The sequence below is a fragment of the Halichoeres trimaculatus genome, unplaced genomic scaffold (genome assembly GCF_033239565.1).
Source record: "Halichoeres trimaculatus isolate MK-OKI-2021-1 unplaced genomic scaffold, fHalTri1.1 fHalTri1_scaffold_7, whole genome shotgun sequence".
NCBI lineage: Eukaryota > Metazoa > Chordata > Actinopteri > Labriformes > Labridae > Halichoeres > Halichoeres trimaculatus.
The window spans coordinates 15,222,578-15,241,866 of NW_027437185.1; the positions used below are offsets into that span (position 1 = coordinate 15,222,578).

At 37.9% G+C, this 19,289-nt stretch overlaps 1 protein-coding gene across 1 annotated transcript; it reads left to right on the forward strand.

Moving 5' to 3' along the window:
* Positions 1 to 1,149: 1,149 nt before the first annotated feature.
* cdhr2 (cadherin related family member 2) lies at positions 1,150 to 18,518 on the forward strand. Its single transcript, XM_074674789.1, has 31 exons — positions 1,150 to 1,174; positions 3,151 to 3,237; positions 3,349 to 3,408; positions 3,510 to 3,649; positions 3,732 to 3,782; positions 3,860 to 3,949; positions 4,321 to 4,410; positions 4,740 to 4,862; positions 6,441 to 6,587; positions 6,838 to 6,913; positions 7,007 to 7,122; positions 7,216 to 7,422; positions 7,535 to 7,684; positions 7,782 to 7,943; positions 8,863 to 8,924; positions 9,024 to 9,267; positions 11,365 to 11,604; positions 11,693 to 11,762; positions 11,836 to 12,420; positions 12,527 to 12,598; positions 12,891 to 12,940; positions 13,417 to 13,568; positions 15,032 to 15,128; positions 15,551 to 15,639; positions 15,724 to 15,795; positions 16,072 to 16,207; positions 16,461 to 16,579; positions 16,827 to 16,940; positions 17,035 to 17,127; positions 17,351 to 17,414; positions 17,492 to 18,518. The coding sequence occupies exons 1-31, from the start codon at positions 1,150 to 1,152 to the stop codon at positions 17,642 to 17,644; spliced, it is 3,936 nt and encodes a 1,311-aa protein (XP_074530890.1). The 3' UTR covers positions 17,645 to 18,518.
* The last annotated feature ends 771 nt before the right edge of the window (positions 18,519 to 19,289 follow it).

Below are 19,289 nucleotides of genomic sequence, written 5' to 3' on the forward strand. Positions count from 1 at the left end.
CCAGTTCAAACGCTCCACTATGGCACAATACCTTGTTTTTTTAATGGGACGAGGCTGTTTCCTGCTGCCCTCTCATTCCTGACCAGGCTGAAATAGACAAAATGTTGCCATGTATGAGCGCGAACCACCGGTGAATGTTTTGAGCTCTGGATACTTCATTTGTTTAATTTCGAAGGGCTGCCTAGGGGAGACCAGACATGGTTGTAACACGGGGAGAGTTGTAACACTACCAATTCCACCAATCAGGGATAAGACAGGAGTCATATGATCTTTTCAATATTGACCCACTTCCACCCTGATCACACATGGTGATTGTCAGGGGTAGAAACAGATGAATGCAGATTCTATAGAGTAAAGAAACAGATTTTGAGCTAAGAATGCATTTTTTTGACTAAGACTATATTTGTTTAGTACTTATACTATTCCAGATAAAAAAAACATTTGACTTATATAAGAATAAATTGTAGTTTCTCAGGCTAAATGCAATGCATTTCTATCTATTTTCATGCTAATTTCAATCCACTATGGTAATACAGCTAGCTAAACACTGGCTGACAGGTGTGGGTGGGTTGTAACACACCTTTAAAAAGTGTTACAACCATCCCCTTATGTACGGCTAAGAACTTTTTTTGATTTTTAATTATGTTACATAACATCTAAGCAGTGGAAAAGAAATACTGACAGGTGTGCCAGCTGATGTTTTTAAAAAAGCATCTGATGAAGTCACAAAGAACTGTACATCAGTCCGATCAGTCATGAAGGCACACGGGATCTGCCACACAGATCAAATACACACACACACACACACACACACACACACACACACACACACACACACACACACACACACACACACACACACACACACACACACACACACACACATGCATTGTTTTTGTTAGACCTATGCCTCACTGCTACCCAGCTACCCTGTCGTGTTTGAGCATACATACCGTTAAGGATGAACTCTTGAACCAAAAGAAAGTGAGTTATGGTCAGTCACACAGAGAGAGACATTGTTCTGGATGTTTTTATTTCAATAAACCTCTTTTTGAGGGGTGTGACCTCTGTTTTTGCTTTTTTTCTAAATGTTACAACTTACCCCACAATGTGTTACAACCTACCCCGGTAGTGGGGTAGGTTGTAACAATGGACTACCATGTGACATCACCTGGTGAGGTCTTTGATATTCTTGCAGAGGTTCGAACTGGTGCCGTTTGTAGTTAACAAATGTGCATACTTTGCATTTAAGTTTGAGAACTTTGATTTAAAAATTCAGCCAGGTGCTGAAGCAAAAAACTGTTACAACCATACCCGGTCTCCCCTATGTGTGTTTGGTTAACCAAATAATAGGAAGTGGTTTAGAGCAGTTTTATTGGCTGTGCATGTCTTTCACGTTAATCATTTAGCTTTACAGCCTCCTGACGATAATCACAAGGAGGAACAAGAGTCAAAGGTCTAATCCTGACATCAGTAACGGAGAGGCTCTCAGGTGAAGGTAAGGACTTGTGCATTTTAACTTTCATTAACCTTTTAGAAGTTTTTCAATCTAATTCAGTCATCTCAAAGCAAAGTGAATATTACAAGAAGAGAAAATATAACTTTTTGGCTCTGATTTTTGCCACTCGATTGATGGGATGTGAGTGTCATTTTCTTCAACCTTACACAGTCAACCATTGTGTGTATGATTTTAGTGTTTACTGATCTTTAAATGGATACACATTTTAATTGAACTGCTCTCAGAAGATTTCATGTTCATTAATATTTAGCCACTGAAAAAAAAAAGTTTTTAATAACACCCACACACCAACAAAAAATGCTGACAAAATCATCTTTTACCCCTACAGATATAGTGAAATCATTGAAAATGACAGAAAAGGCCTTAAAAAACACAACAGCTTTAACTATTTATGCTCACTGAAGAGTTACTGCTGTCCTTATGGCAACCTGAACTTGATAACGTTGGCATACTTTGTTTCCGTGATTGTAAGAAAAACTTCTTTGACATTTTCAGGTGTTTTCCACATGTTGCTTATGTTTTATGGCAAGTCTCATTATTTACAGGAACAGGTAATGCCTACACTTGGAAAAATAATCGAATCATATTTAAAAATGTTTTACAAATAACGTACCGCAAATCTCAATAACCCTGCTCCACCTTTACCTTATCGATTGTATAAAGAAATCACACAGGGCAATGAGCAGGGCACTGTTCTGCAGTTATGTTGCTAACCTGGGTGTGTCCATTTGCAACACACTGTTAAAACCATTCAATTCATAAAGATCAGGTCAACAATTCTCTTTCATGGTTAAATACCTTCAGACAACTTCAACATGTTTCATCCAGCTGTAAAACTGGAAACTACAAATCTGATAACATCATTTACCCTGATTAAGTATGGATGATGAGAATTTTTTTATGTATCTATAATTTTATTTTAAATTGTAATATCAGTATGTAGTATTTATTAACTGAAATATGTGACAGTAATTTTTGAGTCACTGAGTTGAACTCTAATTTACCAAATACACATGAAACACAACACATTGTTTTTAAATATTAAAATCTTAAATCAGTAAATCTTGGCATGCTTATTTAAGATTTAAAAAAAATCTTTAGTGCAGGTCAAAATTTAAAACTTGAAATTATCTCTGAAGGTTCATTCACATTTTCCTCTGTGCTAATGCTTGTTTACAGATGTTAGCATGCTTATATTAAGACAATGCCTGGTACTGTACATGCTAAGTGTAACCTCACATGGCTAGCAGTTATGTGAAACAGTTTTAAGATCCATGGGCTTAACACAGCATCTAGTATGAAGCTCCTCATATCCTGAAATGAACCTGACAACCAACAACATAGCAAACAGCAGCAAAACACTCCTTTGATATTAATGCTTGATAGTTAGCAAGTAAGTCATGACATCTAGTTAGCTAGTTGTATCTAGAAGAAACTAACGGGTTAAAGTGAACATTCTTTTTTCCTTGTCATGTTCTTCTGTACAATTATTGTTTAACTTCTTCATATTAGCATCAGCACAAGTGCCTAAGTGTAAGCAGTCTTTCCTGAGAAGTTGCATTTGCTATAGTCATCACAGTTATGTAATAGGCATTTATGATTCAAACTGATTCAATCAAATTAACCAAAAGATGTTTCTTCCTTTTTATTCACAGACATGGAGAGTTTCTCAAGATGTGTGTTGTTGTGCTTATTGTGTGTCATCTGCCAAACTAATGGTGAATATTTGGTTTATTATTGTGGCATTATTGTTATAATGCATTTACATCAGCTCTAATATTTTTTATATACTTTAATCATTTTCCTACTTTTTTATTGTTTATTTACAGCAAACACCCCTCCTGTAATCACTACAAACTTGTACAATGCGTGTGAGGACACTCCAGTTGGTAGGCCAAATCTTCATTTCTGTTTTTTTTTTTCACCTTTGTAAAATCACATGTGAGTAATAAAAACATTTATATTAATTCCTCTGATTTTGTTTCTGCAGGTGAGGTGGAGTTCACTATAGCTGCAACAGATGCCGACAATGATCCACTGACCTTTTCTCTCTCTGGGATCAACGCTGCATACTTTGAAGTTGAGACAAACACTGGGAGAGTAAAAGTCAAAAGACCGCTAGATAGAGAGGTATGACCTAGAGGTTTTATTCTGGTCCTCTGTTTTTGAGTTTCTTTAGCTTATCAAATGGTTTTTATTTTCTTTCTTTCAGAGTGTTAGTGTGATGACGCTTGATGTTACTGTCAGCGATGGTATAGTCAGTGTGAGTGACACTTCAGCTATTTTCAATGTTTAATTTCAGACTATTTGTAAATTTAATAGCTGTGTAATGTTTTTCAGATTACATCGACAATAACTATAAGAATAGGGGATGCCAACGACAACAGACCCCTATTTGAAGGGGCATCAAATGATTTTACATTACCAGAAGTAAGTCAAACATGAATCCATCTTTTAATTTCACATTTTTCCACTCTACAACTATTTTTCCTTTGCATTTTTCATGCCAAAAAATATATACTCCAATAATCTGTGAGACTTATTTGACACTTTTCTGGTCTGTCTTTATGCAAAGAATGATCTGTATTGAATTCCTCCAGAACATTCACATGTACTACTCCAGCATTAATTGTGCTTTACATTTTTCATGTAAAAAGAAACATTGACTTCAAACATCTATGAGTCTTATTAAGCACATTTCTGATCCATCAACAAGCAGAAATAATAGGTTTATAAGAAGTCCTTAAAAAAAAACTAAAGTCTTCTTTTGTTTTTGCTTTTGTTCCAATCCCTTTCACCAGAATACTCCTGTGGGGTCGTCTCTGTTCAGGGTGAGGGCCACAGATGCAGACGTTGGACCGGCTGCTGAAATTAGTTACAGCATTGGTGAGGTAAGCTTCTCCTGTCAACCATCTTTGTGTGTGTAAGTGTATATATATATATATATATATATATATATATATATATATATATATATATATATATATATATATATATATATATATAGTATTGATTAACTGAAACATGTAACACATTTTTTTAAATAATAAAAACTTAAATTAGATCATCTGGCATGCTTATTTTAAATAACAAAACTTATATATATATATATATATATATATATATATATATATATATATATATATATATATATATATATATATATATATATATGACATAATTATATTGACTTAATTAACATTCACGCTCTACTTTCCAGGTCATGCCGGAATCTGGAATTGAACTCTTTGGTATTGGAACTGACAACGGCGAAGTCAGACTTCTCGGAAACCTGAATTACACAGAGCTAAGCACTTACTATCGGTTGCAGATAATCGCAACAGTAAGTTAAATGCTTTTTTATATTTGCCCTCAATATCAAGCAAACTTGATTGTTTTAGTGCAAGGAGTAAAATAATGAGATTGTTACCACTCAGTCTGTATGCTAAATGTGTAGCTGCAGGCTTTGCACAGTGTTCATAATAAGGTTGCATTAACTCCTGGGAGGTCCTTGACAAAAAAAAACTAACCATTTAATCCAAACAGTGTTTAAATGTAACAGAGTAGCCTACAAATACTTTGTTACTGTACTTCAGTAAAATTTTTACATATCTGTACTTTACTTCTTACTTTAATGTCCGACAACATTTACTTTTACTCCACTACATTTCCTTAATAAAATGTGTACTTTTACTCTGATACATTTTCTCTAGTCATTTTCGTTACTCGTGACTACAAAATAAAATTAGGCCCAGAAGAAATTTGAGAAAGTGACGTCAGAAATTGAGCTTGTCTGGGCATGTTACATTATTGATGCCATCATGAAAGCACCTGCAGCAGACACTGATGCTAACGATTTTCTGGTAGCATCTGTTGAGCATGCCGACCACAGTGACGCACTCTGTGAACCCCTTGGTGCTACCGCAGAAAACATTGCACAACCGTGGCCGTATTTGCATGAAATGGTTTCATACCTTGGAGTTAAAGATTCGTCCTACTGGATGAAATGCAGAGAGTCACTGAAACAGCAGCGTGCAAGCTTTCCTTGAAGAAGTTCAAACCTCTTTCTCCTGTGCCTGGATATAGTTCTTTACCGTAAGGAAGCCACAATAAATTTCAAAATCAAAATTCTAACTGCTTACTTTTCAAAAAAATACTTTTACTTTTACTTTTAATACTTAAGTAGATTTTATATCAGGGAATTACTTTTGATACTTAAGTACAATAAAAATCGGGTACTTCAAGACCTTTACTCAAGTAATATTCTTTAAGGTGACTTAAGCTTACACCACAGTAGTTTTATGGTTACACACTTGCACTTTTACTCAAGTACTGCTTTCAAGTACTTTATACAAGACTGAATCTAAAATATAATATTGCAGCACCGTGAGCTGTCTTTAAATTTTTCTGTATGTAGACTGGGTTACCTGAAGACGGAGCTACAGGGCTGCTGTTAGCTTTTGTATCGTAGCTTTATGCAATGGTCCATGCTCTCTCAGATCTGAAATGAAAAGATAAAGTGGAGACTTATTTTCTAACTCTGGGCAAGAACCCAACCAAGAAATCTGCTAAGCTATGGCAACCAATGCTAAAACTCTAAAAAGTCTCAACAATAAAAAAGCTGGTTTGCTCCAGAGGTAGCACAATGCCTTCATGGAGTAGTTGTCTTTTTCATTTACACATGTTGCTTTGTGCCTCTCAGTAAGTAGATGGTTTGTTTTTTGCTGATTTTCATGGTCATTTATTTTCTAATGTGACAGCTGAGGCAGACTCTTATTTGCAGCAGTGTATCGTGTCATATGTTATCATGTCACATAACAATGTGTTGTATTGTAATATGATATTGTTTGTTATAAGAGCAGACTTCATAGAGTACTGTAATATTGTCTCATTTACTCTCAAACCTTCCTTTTCCAAACAGGACGGTGGAGGTCGTTGTCATTCTGATGAGACCGTGTACTTGGATAATACTGCTTATTTCTTCATCACGGTTAAGGATGTTGCAGACCTAGATCCACAGTTTGTTGATGGTCCCTATTTGGAGAGCGTCAAAGAGAATTCTCCTTTGGTGAGTATATTTATTTTTTATTGTTCAGTCAATAGCTCATGTCAATAAAAAAAATATAATGTACATTGTCTTGTTTCTGTGCAAGACTTCTCTTTAAATCAAGATTCAGTTTTATGAGAGCCTGTGTTTTAAGGTATAGTTTTGGATCTTTTCTGTGACAGAAGTCGCCATGATGCTAAGTTCCGTTTTGAGTAAATGATGAACTGTTCTCCATTTTCTGATCACCTCTTTTATAAATATATCCTTGCAGGGCTTTACTGTCTGTAAAGTGACTGCTATAGACCAGGACAGAGGAATCAATGATGAAATCATCTACAGCATTGAAGGTTTGCCCCTGAACTAAACCTCAAAATCAGGACATCTATCTTTTCTCATTAAGTGCAGAAATATAAACTGGTTCTTCTCCTGTCGTGTAACAGATGCCACAGTGGACGGCCTGTTCATAATCTCATCAAATGAAGGCATCATAACTGTGCTGTCAGAAATTGACAGAGAGGAATTTGGTGACGATGACACTGTAACTTTGACTGTAAAGGTACCGCAGTGATTTTACAAACACATCAATTCATTGTAATTTTGTCTTTTCAAATGTCTAAAAGACAGGGATACTGTATCTATCCTCCTGTAGGCCAGAGAGTCTAATCTAAATATCCATGGGGTGTATGCCAGCGTCACAACAAGTGTAAAGATCAGCATCATTGACGTCAACGACAACAAGCCAGAGTTTTACAAGTGTGGGTTCTCCTGTGTGAAAGAAACCCACTTCACAGAGGAGGTCTTTGAGAATTCACTAGGATCTTTTTCCATCAACATGACAGTCAGAGATCTGGACAAGGTAAGAGAGAACAATGTTTGACAAAAAGGTGAGTTTTTCTGAAGCATGTAAAATACAGTTTGAGCAGCTAAATAACTGATCATTAATGACCATCTCTCTTGGACTTTCACAGTTTTCTAACACTGAACTGACCCTTGGAGGACCTGACAAGGACGTGTTTTCTGTTCAGCCTCAGTTCACCATGTCAGACAGCATCGTTCAACTTGTGGTCAGGCAGATCGAAAAACTGGACTACGAGAAAACACAGCAAATGATCGTAGAAGTATGTAGAGAAACAACAGACATTTATATTTGTGAGGTTTGTATCTGTGTCATTGTGAAGCCTGTCTGATGTATGTCTGTGATGTGTTATCGTACAGGTGATCGCCACAGATCAGGATGATACCAGCCTCCACTCCACAGCTACAGTTACTATCAACATCAAGGACCTAAATGACAACAGCCCCAAGTTCCCACAGGCCACGTACAGGCTGAATGTAACCGAACATGCTGATGTTGGGACTGTGGTGGCCAACATTACTGTAAGTCAAAAGAGCCAGAAACTTCCTTATGAGTGAAAAGGGCTGATGTTATTCTTCGGTCTGTGGTATTGGTCTTTTTCAGTCTTGTTGCAATATGATTGATACTTCTGTTACCTAACAGTAACAAGAGTCCTTTAGTGTCACAGCAGCACAGGGTTACAGGAGTTATCTGTTTTTTAGAGTCAAAAGTGCCAGATCTTATGAATTTTATTAACTGTGGATAAAAAAAATAAGAAAAAGAATTTAGCCTAAAAAAAATACTATAAAGTTCTATCTATCTATCTATCTATCTATCTATCTATCTATCTATCTATCTATCTATCTATCTATCTATCTATCTATCTATCTATCTATCTATCTATCTATCTATCTATCGGTAAATAGATAGATAGATAGATAGATAGATAGATAGATAGATAGATAGATAGATAGATAGATAGATAGATAGATAGATAGATAGATAGATAGATGAGCTCATGTGAGGAGCACATGTAGAGAAGAGAAACTGAAACTTAAGTATCAATCTCATTACCCAAGTATTAATCAATACTGATCCTAACTTTGGCATCAGTATATCAATATTTTAGATTAATTGGCACACTAATACTCATAACTATATAGTGGATAGAACAGCCGCACGCCGAAAGGCAAAGAGCCACATGCTGCATGCTGGCCACTCCTGGTCTAGACTGTTACATAAAGTTGCTTCGGAGTCAGGGCTCCTCCACTTTGAAAAAAATCTGCCCATTGCAGTGCTCTGTCATGCTGTAAATCATCTTTTTAAAGAAATTGTTTTAAAACCCTACTTCTTGATGCTTTTTTAAGAAAAATTGTCTGATGATTCTGTTTGTTTTTACTCCTCATGAGAAACTCTTGAAAGGTGCTCAAAGGAGCTTTAATTGACTTTTTTTCCTCATAGGCAGAGGATCCTGATACCATGGATCAAGGCAACCTCACTTACAGGCTTCTCCCTGACAGCATGTATGTCTACACTATTCTGGTTATACTAATGCAGCCACAGAGTACCATACACTACCATGCTTCATGTAAAAACAAAACTAAGATATTTCTTTGTTCCAGACTCATGTATTTTGACGTGGAGCAATATGCTGGTGTAGTTCGTGTGAAAGACAAAGAGCTATTGGACCGTGAGGCCAGATCTCTACACTCTGCAACTCTGGAGGCAAGAGACACTGAAGGCAAGCCGGGCACCACAGTACTGGAGATCACTGTGCTGGACATCAACGACCAGCGGCCAGTCTTCAACAGGCCCTCATACAAGGAGTTTGTCACAGAGGGTGGAAAGCTTGAGCTTAAGATAGAGGTGGGGTCAAAGAACAGTAAGAGTAACACACCCTTCATGTGAGCAATGCTGGTTGTTAGCTCTGATTGGCATCTCATTAGAATCTGTATGGTTTTATAAGTATGATTACATCAGTATTTAACCATCTGAACATTGAAAGCATTTTATTTGTCTTAAATTTAACTTTTTATATCCATATAAGAGTATTTAGGCCTCCATAGAGGCTGCCATTGAGTGGGTGACAGCGAAAAATCACAGGCTGGAAGAGGATCAAGATGAAAGCAGTTGGTTTATGCAAAAAAATTGTATAAGAAGAAGCTTTTGATAGTGAAAACCTGAAAATGGAGAATCATTCTCATTCATCACAAGAGCTTCTGTCACTTCACAGGCAAGAGGAAGCCTTTCCCTGAAGAATCTGACTGCAAGACGTTTCCACATCTTCCCATTTTCACTCTTTACTTTTAAAATTAAAGAAAGACAAATTTCTTGAGAAAGCTCCAGCACGGGATGATTTTAAAGAAAATAATTTTGCTCAAACAAATCTGCAACACTTTAGGGAGCATTTTCTTCTGCTTCCACAAGAAGACATGCAGCCAGGTCCATAGTTTGTGTCAGAGCTCTCTGTGTGCCCAACATAATTATTAGGGCCCGAGCCCCGAGAATCTGGGCGAAGCCCTATTAAAACCCTTGCTATTCTCCTTCTTCTTCTGTGTGCCCCTGTAACCCCAAATTGCGTGCCTTTCGCTTGGAAAAAAGGCGAACGCACCTAGCCCCAAAATTCAATCCTGGTGAAAAATGTATGATTCAACTGCTTGCCCAAAAATGAATGCTCCATAGCACCAACAGGGGATAAAAACTAAACTGCAGCCCCTCGGGCTACTTTGAGCTACAGCCCTGAAACTTGGTGTGCATAACAAGCATGCCCAGCCCTACCAAAAAGTCTCTTACGACTATCGTGATTTCCCAACACGAACTTCGCTACTCAGAACTAAACATCGTTATTTAGCCATTTGGGGCTACATATTTGGACAAACTAGTCATAGGTTTTTTCACTTATCAACTCCATACTTGGCCTGAGTATACTACCTACAGTGAAGATCAATAATCGTAATTAAATTTTTGTAATTTTTTTCGGTGTGGCTATGACATGGGTTCAAAGTTCAGAATTTTGAATCTTTTTTTGCGATCTGCACCCCAGACGCAGCCATGTCATTTGTTTTACCTGAAAGCACAGCGCCCCCTAATGGCAAAGGCCTTAAATTGCGTTTATAGAGTACATATTTGAATGAACTGCTCCTAGGTTTTTTCTCAGATCAACTCCAAACTTGGCATGTGTATACTAGAGGCATTGAACATTAATAATCTTGATGAAATTGTCACAATTTTTGGGGGAGTGTGGCCACAAATTGCTGCCAAAGTTGACCATTTTGACAGTTTTTGAAAATCTTAGTAGCTCTCCTGTACAATGTTGGATCAGGTCTAAAATTCACACACAGGTTCAGTGTCACATCCTGACTCCATTTCTACCACTGGTTGCGCAAACAATAATGCTCTTTAGCGCCCCCAAGTGGCTAAAAATTTTAGCCCCTCCGGCTACTTTAAGCTACAGGCCTGAAATTTTGTGGGCATAACAATCATGCCTAGACCTACATAAAAGTCTATTGTGAACATAGTCAATTCCAAACAGGAAGTTCGCAATTTGGACATGAACATCGGATTTTGACAATTTATAGCCTGCATATTACATTGAACAACTCCCAGGTTTTTCGTCTGATCAACTCCAAACTTGGCTTGTGTATACTTCATAATAATAATGAAAAGCTGCAAATGGATTTTTGCTATGTCAATGGGCGTGGCCACAAATGCCTGTCAAAGTTGACCACTTTGGCTGCCTCTTGAAAACCTTAATTGCTGTCTTGTACATTGTAGGATCAGGACCAAAATGCACACACAAGATTATTGTCACAGCCTTCCAGTTAATATTCTTTGGAATAAACCAAACCATTATCACCCCAAGATAAAACAGCATAGGCTGGACTGAGATGATTTTTTTGTCAATATCAAATGGGAAACGTGACTTTTTTTCCGGTTCTCCTCACATGTTTCTCATTTGGACAGGCCACTGATGCAGACGACCCTGACACAGAAAACAGTCAGATAATATTCAGCATTGAGGAAAGCAAGTACAGCGACAACTTCACAATCGACCCAGACACTGGAGTACTGAGAAACAGTGGTGAGCTAGATCGTGAGGCCCTGGACCCAGAGCTTGATGGAAAGGTTGAACTAAATGTCACTGCCACTGACAAGGGTACTCCTCCCCTGTCCACCTCAGTCCCTGTTACCATTGAAGTCGAGGTGAGGCTTCAGCAGGTTAGATATTAATCTGCACTGATGCTGCTGCTTCTTTTGGAAATGGTAACTGTTTCCTTTTGATGCTTCACAGGATATCAATGATAACAAACCACAGTTTGCAGAGGCCTCTTACCAATTCTCAGTCAAAGAAGGAGAAAAAGGTATTTATATGTGCAAAGCCTTTCAGTGTTGATGTTTGTGTGTCTGGATTTAATGACTGTTTCCTCTGATCAGGTGCATTTGTGGGCTCTGTCACTGCTGAGGATTTGGACCAAACCAGTTACTTTAACCGCATTTCTTTTGGCATTGTTGGTGGAAGCTTTGGCAGCTTCATCATCCGCACTTATGAAATGGAGCGGGGTTACAGGGGGAACATCACCGTGGACCCTGAAATCAATCTGGACTATGAGAGTGAACACAAGCAGTTTACACTGCGAGTGGAGGCAGCAGACCTGGAGCTATTGAGCGCTGAAGTGACGGTGGTCGTGAATGTGGAGGATGTGAACGATGAGCGGCCAGAGTTCTTGCCAACACCAACCGTTAGCGTAAAGGAGAACACCACCATCATGGAGGCTGTTGGGAGATTTACAGCAGAGGACAAAGACACAAACCACTCTCTGGTCTACGAGCTGGAGTCCATCAAATGCAGATGTGACGGCTCTATGAAACCCTGCAGTTACTTCATCGTGGATCCTACAGGGGAAGTCAGAGTCAACCCAGAGGTGACGGTGGATTATGAAGAATGTGACCAGGTGGTGCTGGAGGCTCAGGTGGTGGATTTGTTCACAGAGAAAGGAGAAAACAACAGTGCTACACCAGGTCTGAACTTGTTCATTTAGGAACAAATCAACTTCTAAATCATAAACACTAACAAACATATTTTAAAATCACCGATGTTAACTTAGTTTTTCTCAAATTGTTTCAGGACGAATGGAGATCAACATTGAAGACATCAACGACAACATCCCAGAATTCATTTTTTCAGATTCTGTGTTTGGTGGGTATAATCTAATGAGATCAAATACAACTAAACTAGTACTCCCTCTTAGAGGGGTCTGTCTGCTCAAAGACTACTGTCACTGTTGAAATTTGTTTAACCCTGCAAACAAATGGATATTTTTTTGTTTATAAAGCACAAACCACAGCTTCAATCACTACATTCGTCGTGTGGAAACCCCAGTTTTGAACCTTTCATCTTAAGTTATTATGTTCTCCTTTATGTGTGTGTCTGTGTTCAGTTGAATCATGACCAAAGTGTGGTACTTTTTCCCTTTCTTTGGATTTCTTAGTCGTGGTGTCAGAGAGTGCGAGTAAGGGAACATCAGTTGCAGGAGTCACTGTGAGTATAGAGAATGATAAAACACAAATCAGCCATAATATTTTGACCAAGGTCACAGGCTCATTGTGTTGAGATCATAGGCAGTCACTCAGCAGAGGCTGGTCCTTGTGGTCCACTGTAACAGGAATGAAAATTAGATTTGATACCACCTTTGTTATAAACATATTATAACACAGTGTGTTGTGGTTTCTTGTGTATGGGGCTGCCCTTCCTTTGTTCCTGCTAGATCTGAAGCCTCTGCTGCTTCAGCTGTGGTGCCAGGTATCACTGGACATCCAGAGGAGTAATTAGGTTCATAATTCATCAGGTCAAGGCTGTTTCAGCCCTGCTGTAATGAGGACAGGACCTGCAGAGTATTAGCAGACATTCATGATGTTATGGCTGGTTGGTTTAAATAACTCTAATGGTTTCTGTTTGATAATAAAATCTTTGGCATCAAGCCTTCAGATTTTACTCACTCCTTTTGCTGCCCTCAGGCTACAGACCGGGACTCTGGAATAAATCGTCAGATTGAGTTCGAAGTAACCAAGGTCCAGTTTAAAAACAGCAACAATCAAACAGAAGGCATGAAGCTGCTGTTTGAAGCCGTCACCACACAGCAAAATGACGTTTACGTTGGAATTATTCAGTGAGTTCAAAGTTTTCCTTCTTGCTTTCTGAATGTAAGGTGTTTTTTTTGTGTTTCATATCTCTTAGGGATATGACCAGTAGTAGTTTGAACGTTTCCATTTTTTCTTTAAACCTCATTCAGTTAAAATTCATTAAAACCTCATAGATGCAACAGTTATACATGAACTACCTCAGGCAGCGAAACCACTGAGTCAAGATGCAAAGCAATCACAAGACTAGGGCTGAACGATTTTCGGAATCTAATTGCGATTTTTTGGACCAATATTGTGATTGCAATTTAGCATGCAATTTTTTGGGGGGATGTTTATCTTCTACATTATTCACTTAACACAAGCAATAAACTGTTCTATAGTATGACTAACGCAACAAAGAATACTGTCAACACGTAAACAAGTCTGTCCTATGGGCTAGGCCTACATGTTATGATGAAATGAGATGAATTGATGCATGAATTGATACAAATAACTCATCTTTTAGTATTACATTCACAGCAAAATACTGTCTGATTGATTTAACTTCAATCCTCGTAGACATGTGATAAAGTTATCATTAATTCCCTTAAATAAAATCAGAGAAAGAAACAAAGCATTGCAGAACGAGAGGCCTGGTATAAACAATAATCTAAAAAATTGATATGAATCCTCTCTTCTATGAATCTTACACTAAATAAAGTGCAGAAATGTAAATAAGTTCGAATCTTGCTCAACCACTGAAATATGTCAACACATGGAATGTACTTTATGCAATGAAAAAGAAACAGTGTGTGTACATACATGTCAATGTATAAAAACCTTAATGATCTCTCATCAGTAACAAACCAAAGTGCAGAAATGTAAATGAAAACAAAGTTTTGGCTTAACCACTGAAATATGTAAACTGTGGATTGCACTTTTTAAGTGCACTGTAAAATTTTTTTTCTTATTTTATTGTAGCCTTTGCGATTTGAAAACTGCCTTCTAAATTCGATTTGTTGTTCAGCCCTACACAAGACACAAAATTGTGTTAAAAAAGGAGCTGAATGAGAGACATAAAGTGACAAGAAAAAGATATATTATTACTCCAAAAAGTTAGAGTGACATCATAAAAACACAGAACTACTCAGATTTGATGCAAAGCCACCACAAAAACCAGATATGTAGGAGCAATAAAAGAGATGCGAAACAGAAAAAAAGGGCTACCAGGTAATAAAATAGATGGTAAGTGAGCATGAAGAGATTCAGAGTTACCAACGGGGAAACTAAGTTAGTAGTAATAGTCAGAAACCCAAATAAATACATAAATAAAACAACAACAGCAAATCTGATTGCAAAACTAACCAAGAAGAGAAAATCTCTCAAGACACACAAAACTTTGTCAGTGTTTGATGCTGGTCTTTCTTGATCCTCTGTGTGAGGGTCAGGACGAGAGAGTCTGTTTCCTGTTTTTCATGGCTGTGCTCATGGTTTCACTTACCTCCCACAGAACCACTGAAGCGCTCGATGTGAAGCTGAAGGGGAAGTATTTGGTAACAGTAACAGCAACTGACACCGGGGGTCTTTTCAGCAGCACTGTGCTGGAGGTGAGTGATGAAAGTCACAGTGCTTAAAGTGTCTGTGAGGGGTTTGAAAGTGATTTTGAAAAAGTCCCCCTTCTACATACATGCCTGATCATAATCCACACTTCAAAATGAGATTATCAGGGCCAATATAGGTTATATTGAAACAGTTGATGCTACTGACTGTACTGATAAATCTCTTACCTTGTCACGTTGTTTCAGGTAAAATGTTATCTTGAGCAAATAAAATGTATTCTGAAACAAACACATACCTGGTTAAAAGTCGCATCTTTATGACATTGTGCTTTAGACCACGGGCCAGAAGGTGGCGAGGCAGTCAAATTAAAACTGCTCCTCATCCTCCTAACTCATCCAACCAAAACACTGTGAGACTTAAGCATGTGTTAACTTTGTTTTTTTCTTTCTTTCTTTTTTTTTTTGTACAGATCTTTACAGTAGATGAGACGTACAAAGTGGAACTTGAGTTCACACTTTCTGAAGCAGAGGTTGAAGAAAAAATTGACGACATCAGGAGGTAAACGTCTGCATATTTTGGTCGTTGTATTCTGAAAGTCAACATTTTCTGTCACTGTCAGACTCTGTTTCTCTGTATCCTCAGGGCACTGACCGCTGCCACCAAAGCTTCTGTAGAAATAGTTGCAACGAGGTCCAACACAGATGAAGCAGCCAGGTAAGCTCCTTCACTAGGTACCCTCAGGTCCCCATTCATAAACTAAAATGACCATAAAGAATGTACAGATCAAGATTTTATGGTTGCTGGTTTTCAATGAAATCCAAATGATCTTCAGCTTCACTCATGCACAGAGGCATTTGTCCTCTAGGTGGTGCCAGTGGCTCTGTTAACATATTTCTGTGCTCAACTTGTGGATATTTGAGGAGGATCACTGCAGTTACCCAGGAGAATTGAAATAAATCTGTGTTTGAGTAAGTTTTACTCTCCTCTCAGGGCTGCAACTGGAACAACTGTTGTGGCGTACTTTGTTTACTCCAACGGGACAGCTCTGACCTCTGCTGAAGTGTTAAACATGATCTCTAACTCTGAACATTATCCTGCCCTTGTAAACCTTGGACTTGAAAACATTGTAAGTACAAATATTTCAGATCAAATCTGAATTTTTCATTTTTTAAAAGGTCTATTTATTTTACTGTCATTACTTCTTCAGGTCTTTGTCTTAAGCCAAAGAAATCTGTCTTTCCTCTCACCATCTGCATAATATTCCAATATGCAGGAAGAGAATCTCGGCCTATTTTACTTTAGAAATCAGTGAGCCTAAATGAAACACAACACTTTATAGACACCGTTATCAGAGGATAAACTTCTTCTTTGTGTATCAGGGGACACCATCGGTTGTCGAACAGTCCGACCCACTGAAGTTCGCCCTGCTTGGCATGCTGGGAGGACTCATTGTTGTGCTGGCCATCCTCACCACCTCCTTGTTGTGTACACGTCGAAAGTAAGAATTTTGATTTGAAATGAAATGAAGGCCAAAAAATGAAATGGTTAATAGAAACACAACCCTAGAAAATGAATGGATCAATACAAATGAAAGGTTTTTTTTAATAACTGTAATATTAAATAATTTAAAACAATTTGTAAGATTGTGATGGTATCAGGCATTTTATCTTCGGAAAGCCATAAACTTGATCAGATCACATGATGAGTTGTGTTTTTAATCTTAATCCACTCACTTCAATCCACAGCTACAGGAGGAAGCTGAAGGCAGCCAAAGCCATGAACTCTGTTGGTATGGTGAACTCTGATAACCAGAAAAGTGGTGCTGTGGTGCCTGGAACCAACCAATACACCATGGAGGGGTGAGAAAAACAACACAGTACTTCAACAAGGAAACAGGATGGCATACAGCAGCACTGTGTTCTTCTATCTTTGTCTTTTCTTATTTGCTAACAGGGCAAATCCTGTTCTCAACCTAAACATTGACTCAGCTTTAGTCCTGGACCTGGGCCTGGGGGAGGAGGAGAGCTCAGATGTGGACAAAGTCAGGTGAAGAAAAGCTCTCAATGACAGAAACACATGACCATGCTCGTGCTCCTCTCTGTAAATACGGCTGGATTATAAACTGAGATTTTTTACAGCTCACTACAGCAGGTTACATGTTAAAATGAGATTTCTGCAGGCCTGATGTTTGATCCTGTTTTAAATAAGAAGAATATCAGACTCTCTTCCTGAAGCCATTAAGCAGTAGATTTCCTTTTTCCCATAAAAGCGTCAACTCCCTGGACTACAGTGATGACATGACCTTCCCTGAAAAGGACACAAAGCCGATCATGGTGAGTTTGCAGTTCAAAGTCAATCTGTATCTGAGGAGGACATGCTCAACATTAAAAGCATAACTGCTTCTTATTAGAACATGATCCAGGAGGAGGAGGAGGAGGAGGACGGCAGTGAACCTCCAGAGTACATTGAGCCACTGGGCGCAGTGCTCGCTCATCGAGGCAAGAAGAAAGAAAATCCTGGCCTGGGTTACAGTAACCCTGCATTCAGCACTACAGACTTGTGATGAAAACAATGAGAACCTGCTGGAGGCCTCACGTGGACAGAGGTTGAGTCTGTGTGATCAGGGCGACAAAATTACCAGTGAAAAACAATGAAATCCTCTTCTTAAATAACCTTGTTTTTGTATGTAAAGCAATATATTATATTTGAATGAATCATGGCATCTTAAAGTCCTTCCTTTGCCTGAATAGTACATTCAAGGGAAGCTATAGAGAAACCAAAGTGGGAAATGTAAAATAAGATGTAGATATAATGACGCCTTGGTTTTTGAATCTTGTAGATGAAACTCAACTTATTTAAGAACTTTTCTTTTGTTCAAAAGTCAACAGCATAATCTTAGATTATGAGGAGACGAGACTTGATAGAAATGAAATGAGACGTTCTTCTTACTCCAAGATGAAGCTACAGTCAGGGGATCTTAGCTAGGCATTGTTTGATTGCTACAGAAAACTTTTGAAACCCTTATAACCTCAGGCCATCAAGTTTTCTCTGTTCCCTGTAAATAAGCACATTTTCTAAGTCAAACTCTTTATTTAAATGAATAATTGGACAGAAGAAAAGGGGAAGAAACAACAATATTATGTTATTGCTTTATTTTTGTACAGATATTAAACCGTGGTTCACAACTGGCTTGCTGTGAAAGAAACTTAATGATAAACTAAGCACTAAGGGAGCGCAGACCTCCGCCAAGCATATTGTGATAGTCACACAAAACTTTAGTCCTACTTTGATGTTATTCTCCCTTTCAGCAGACTGACTGCTACAATTTGGTGTTAGTTGCAGGTTTGTACGATAATTTGTTACCTGACAGTGTTGAAAATTATGATGACCCAGTATATATTATATATATATTCTGGATCTTAGTATCCGGAATATTGGCAGGATCTGGATCGTATTTTTACATCTGTCACAAATGATCATCACCTTGTCTTCTGTTGTTTTGCAAAGCAATCTGACCATTTATTGAGGAGTTATATACACATATGGTGAAAATGGCCATATCTCACAATGATAAAGAATATATTAAAAAAGTCCTGGATCCAGACGGTGATCCAGATCACCTGTAGAATTTAATCACTTCTTCTTTATCCTGTTTCGAAACTTTCCTGAAAATTCCATCAAGATCTGTTTGTTACTTTTTGAGTTATGTTGTTCACAGACAAACAGACAAATTCCCCCCAAAACGTACCCTCCTTGGCGGAGGTAATTATGTCTTAACACAACGTTGATGTTTTTGCTTCTGTTGCTGCGTGAAATTAAAAAAAAAAAAGAAAAGATACAATAAAAAAACACAGCTTAAATTTATAATGTAAAATCTTATGAATGACTGCATGTCAGCCAAAATGTTGTTTTTGTTTGTTTTGCAAGTGTGCAACATGTTTTCATCTGCTGTAAGTTTGAGATACATGTTTTGGACACAAAATCTCATGCATGAGTCTCCCTGCAAGTAGCTGATTCTTTGACTGTTCACTGTCATTGAAATAATTGTATCGAAAGTGCAAACTGTGAATAAAATAAATATCAATGCTTTAATAAATTCAATGTATGGACGTAAGCTCCACAACACAATATTAACCTCTGACACATTTACAGTAAGTTATACCACACAGCTGAATCATTAATAAAATAATTTAAATATGAATAAATAA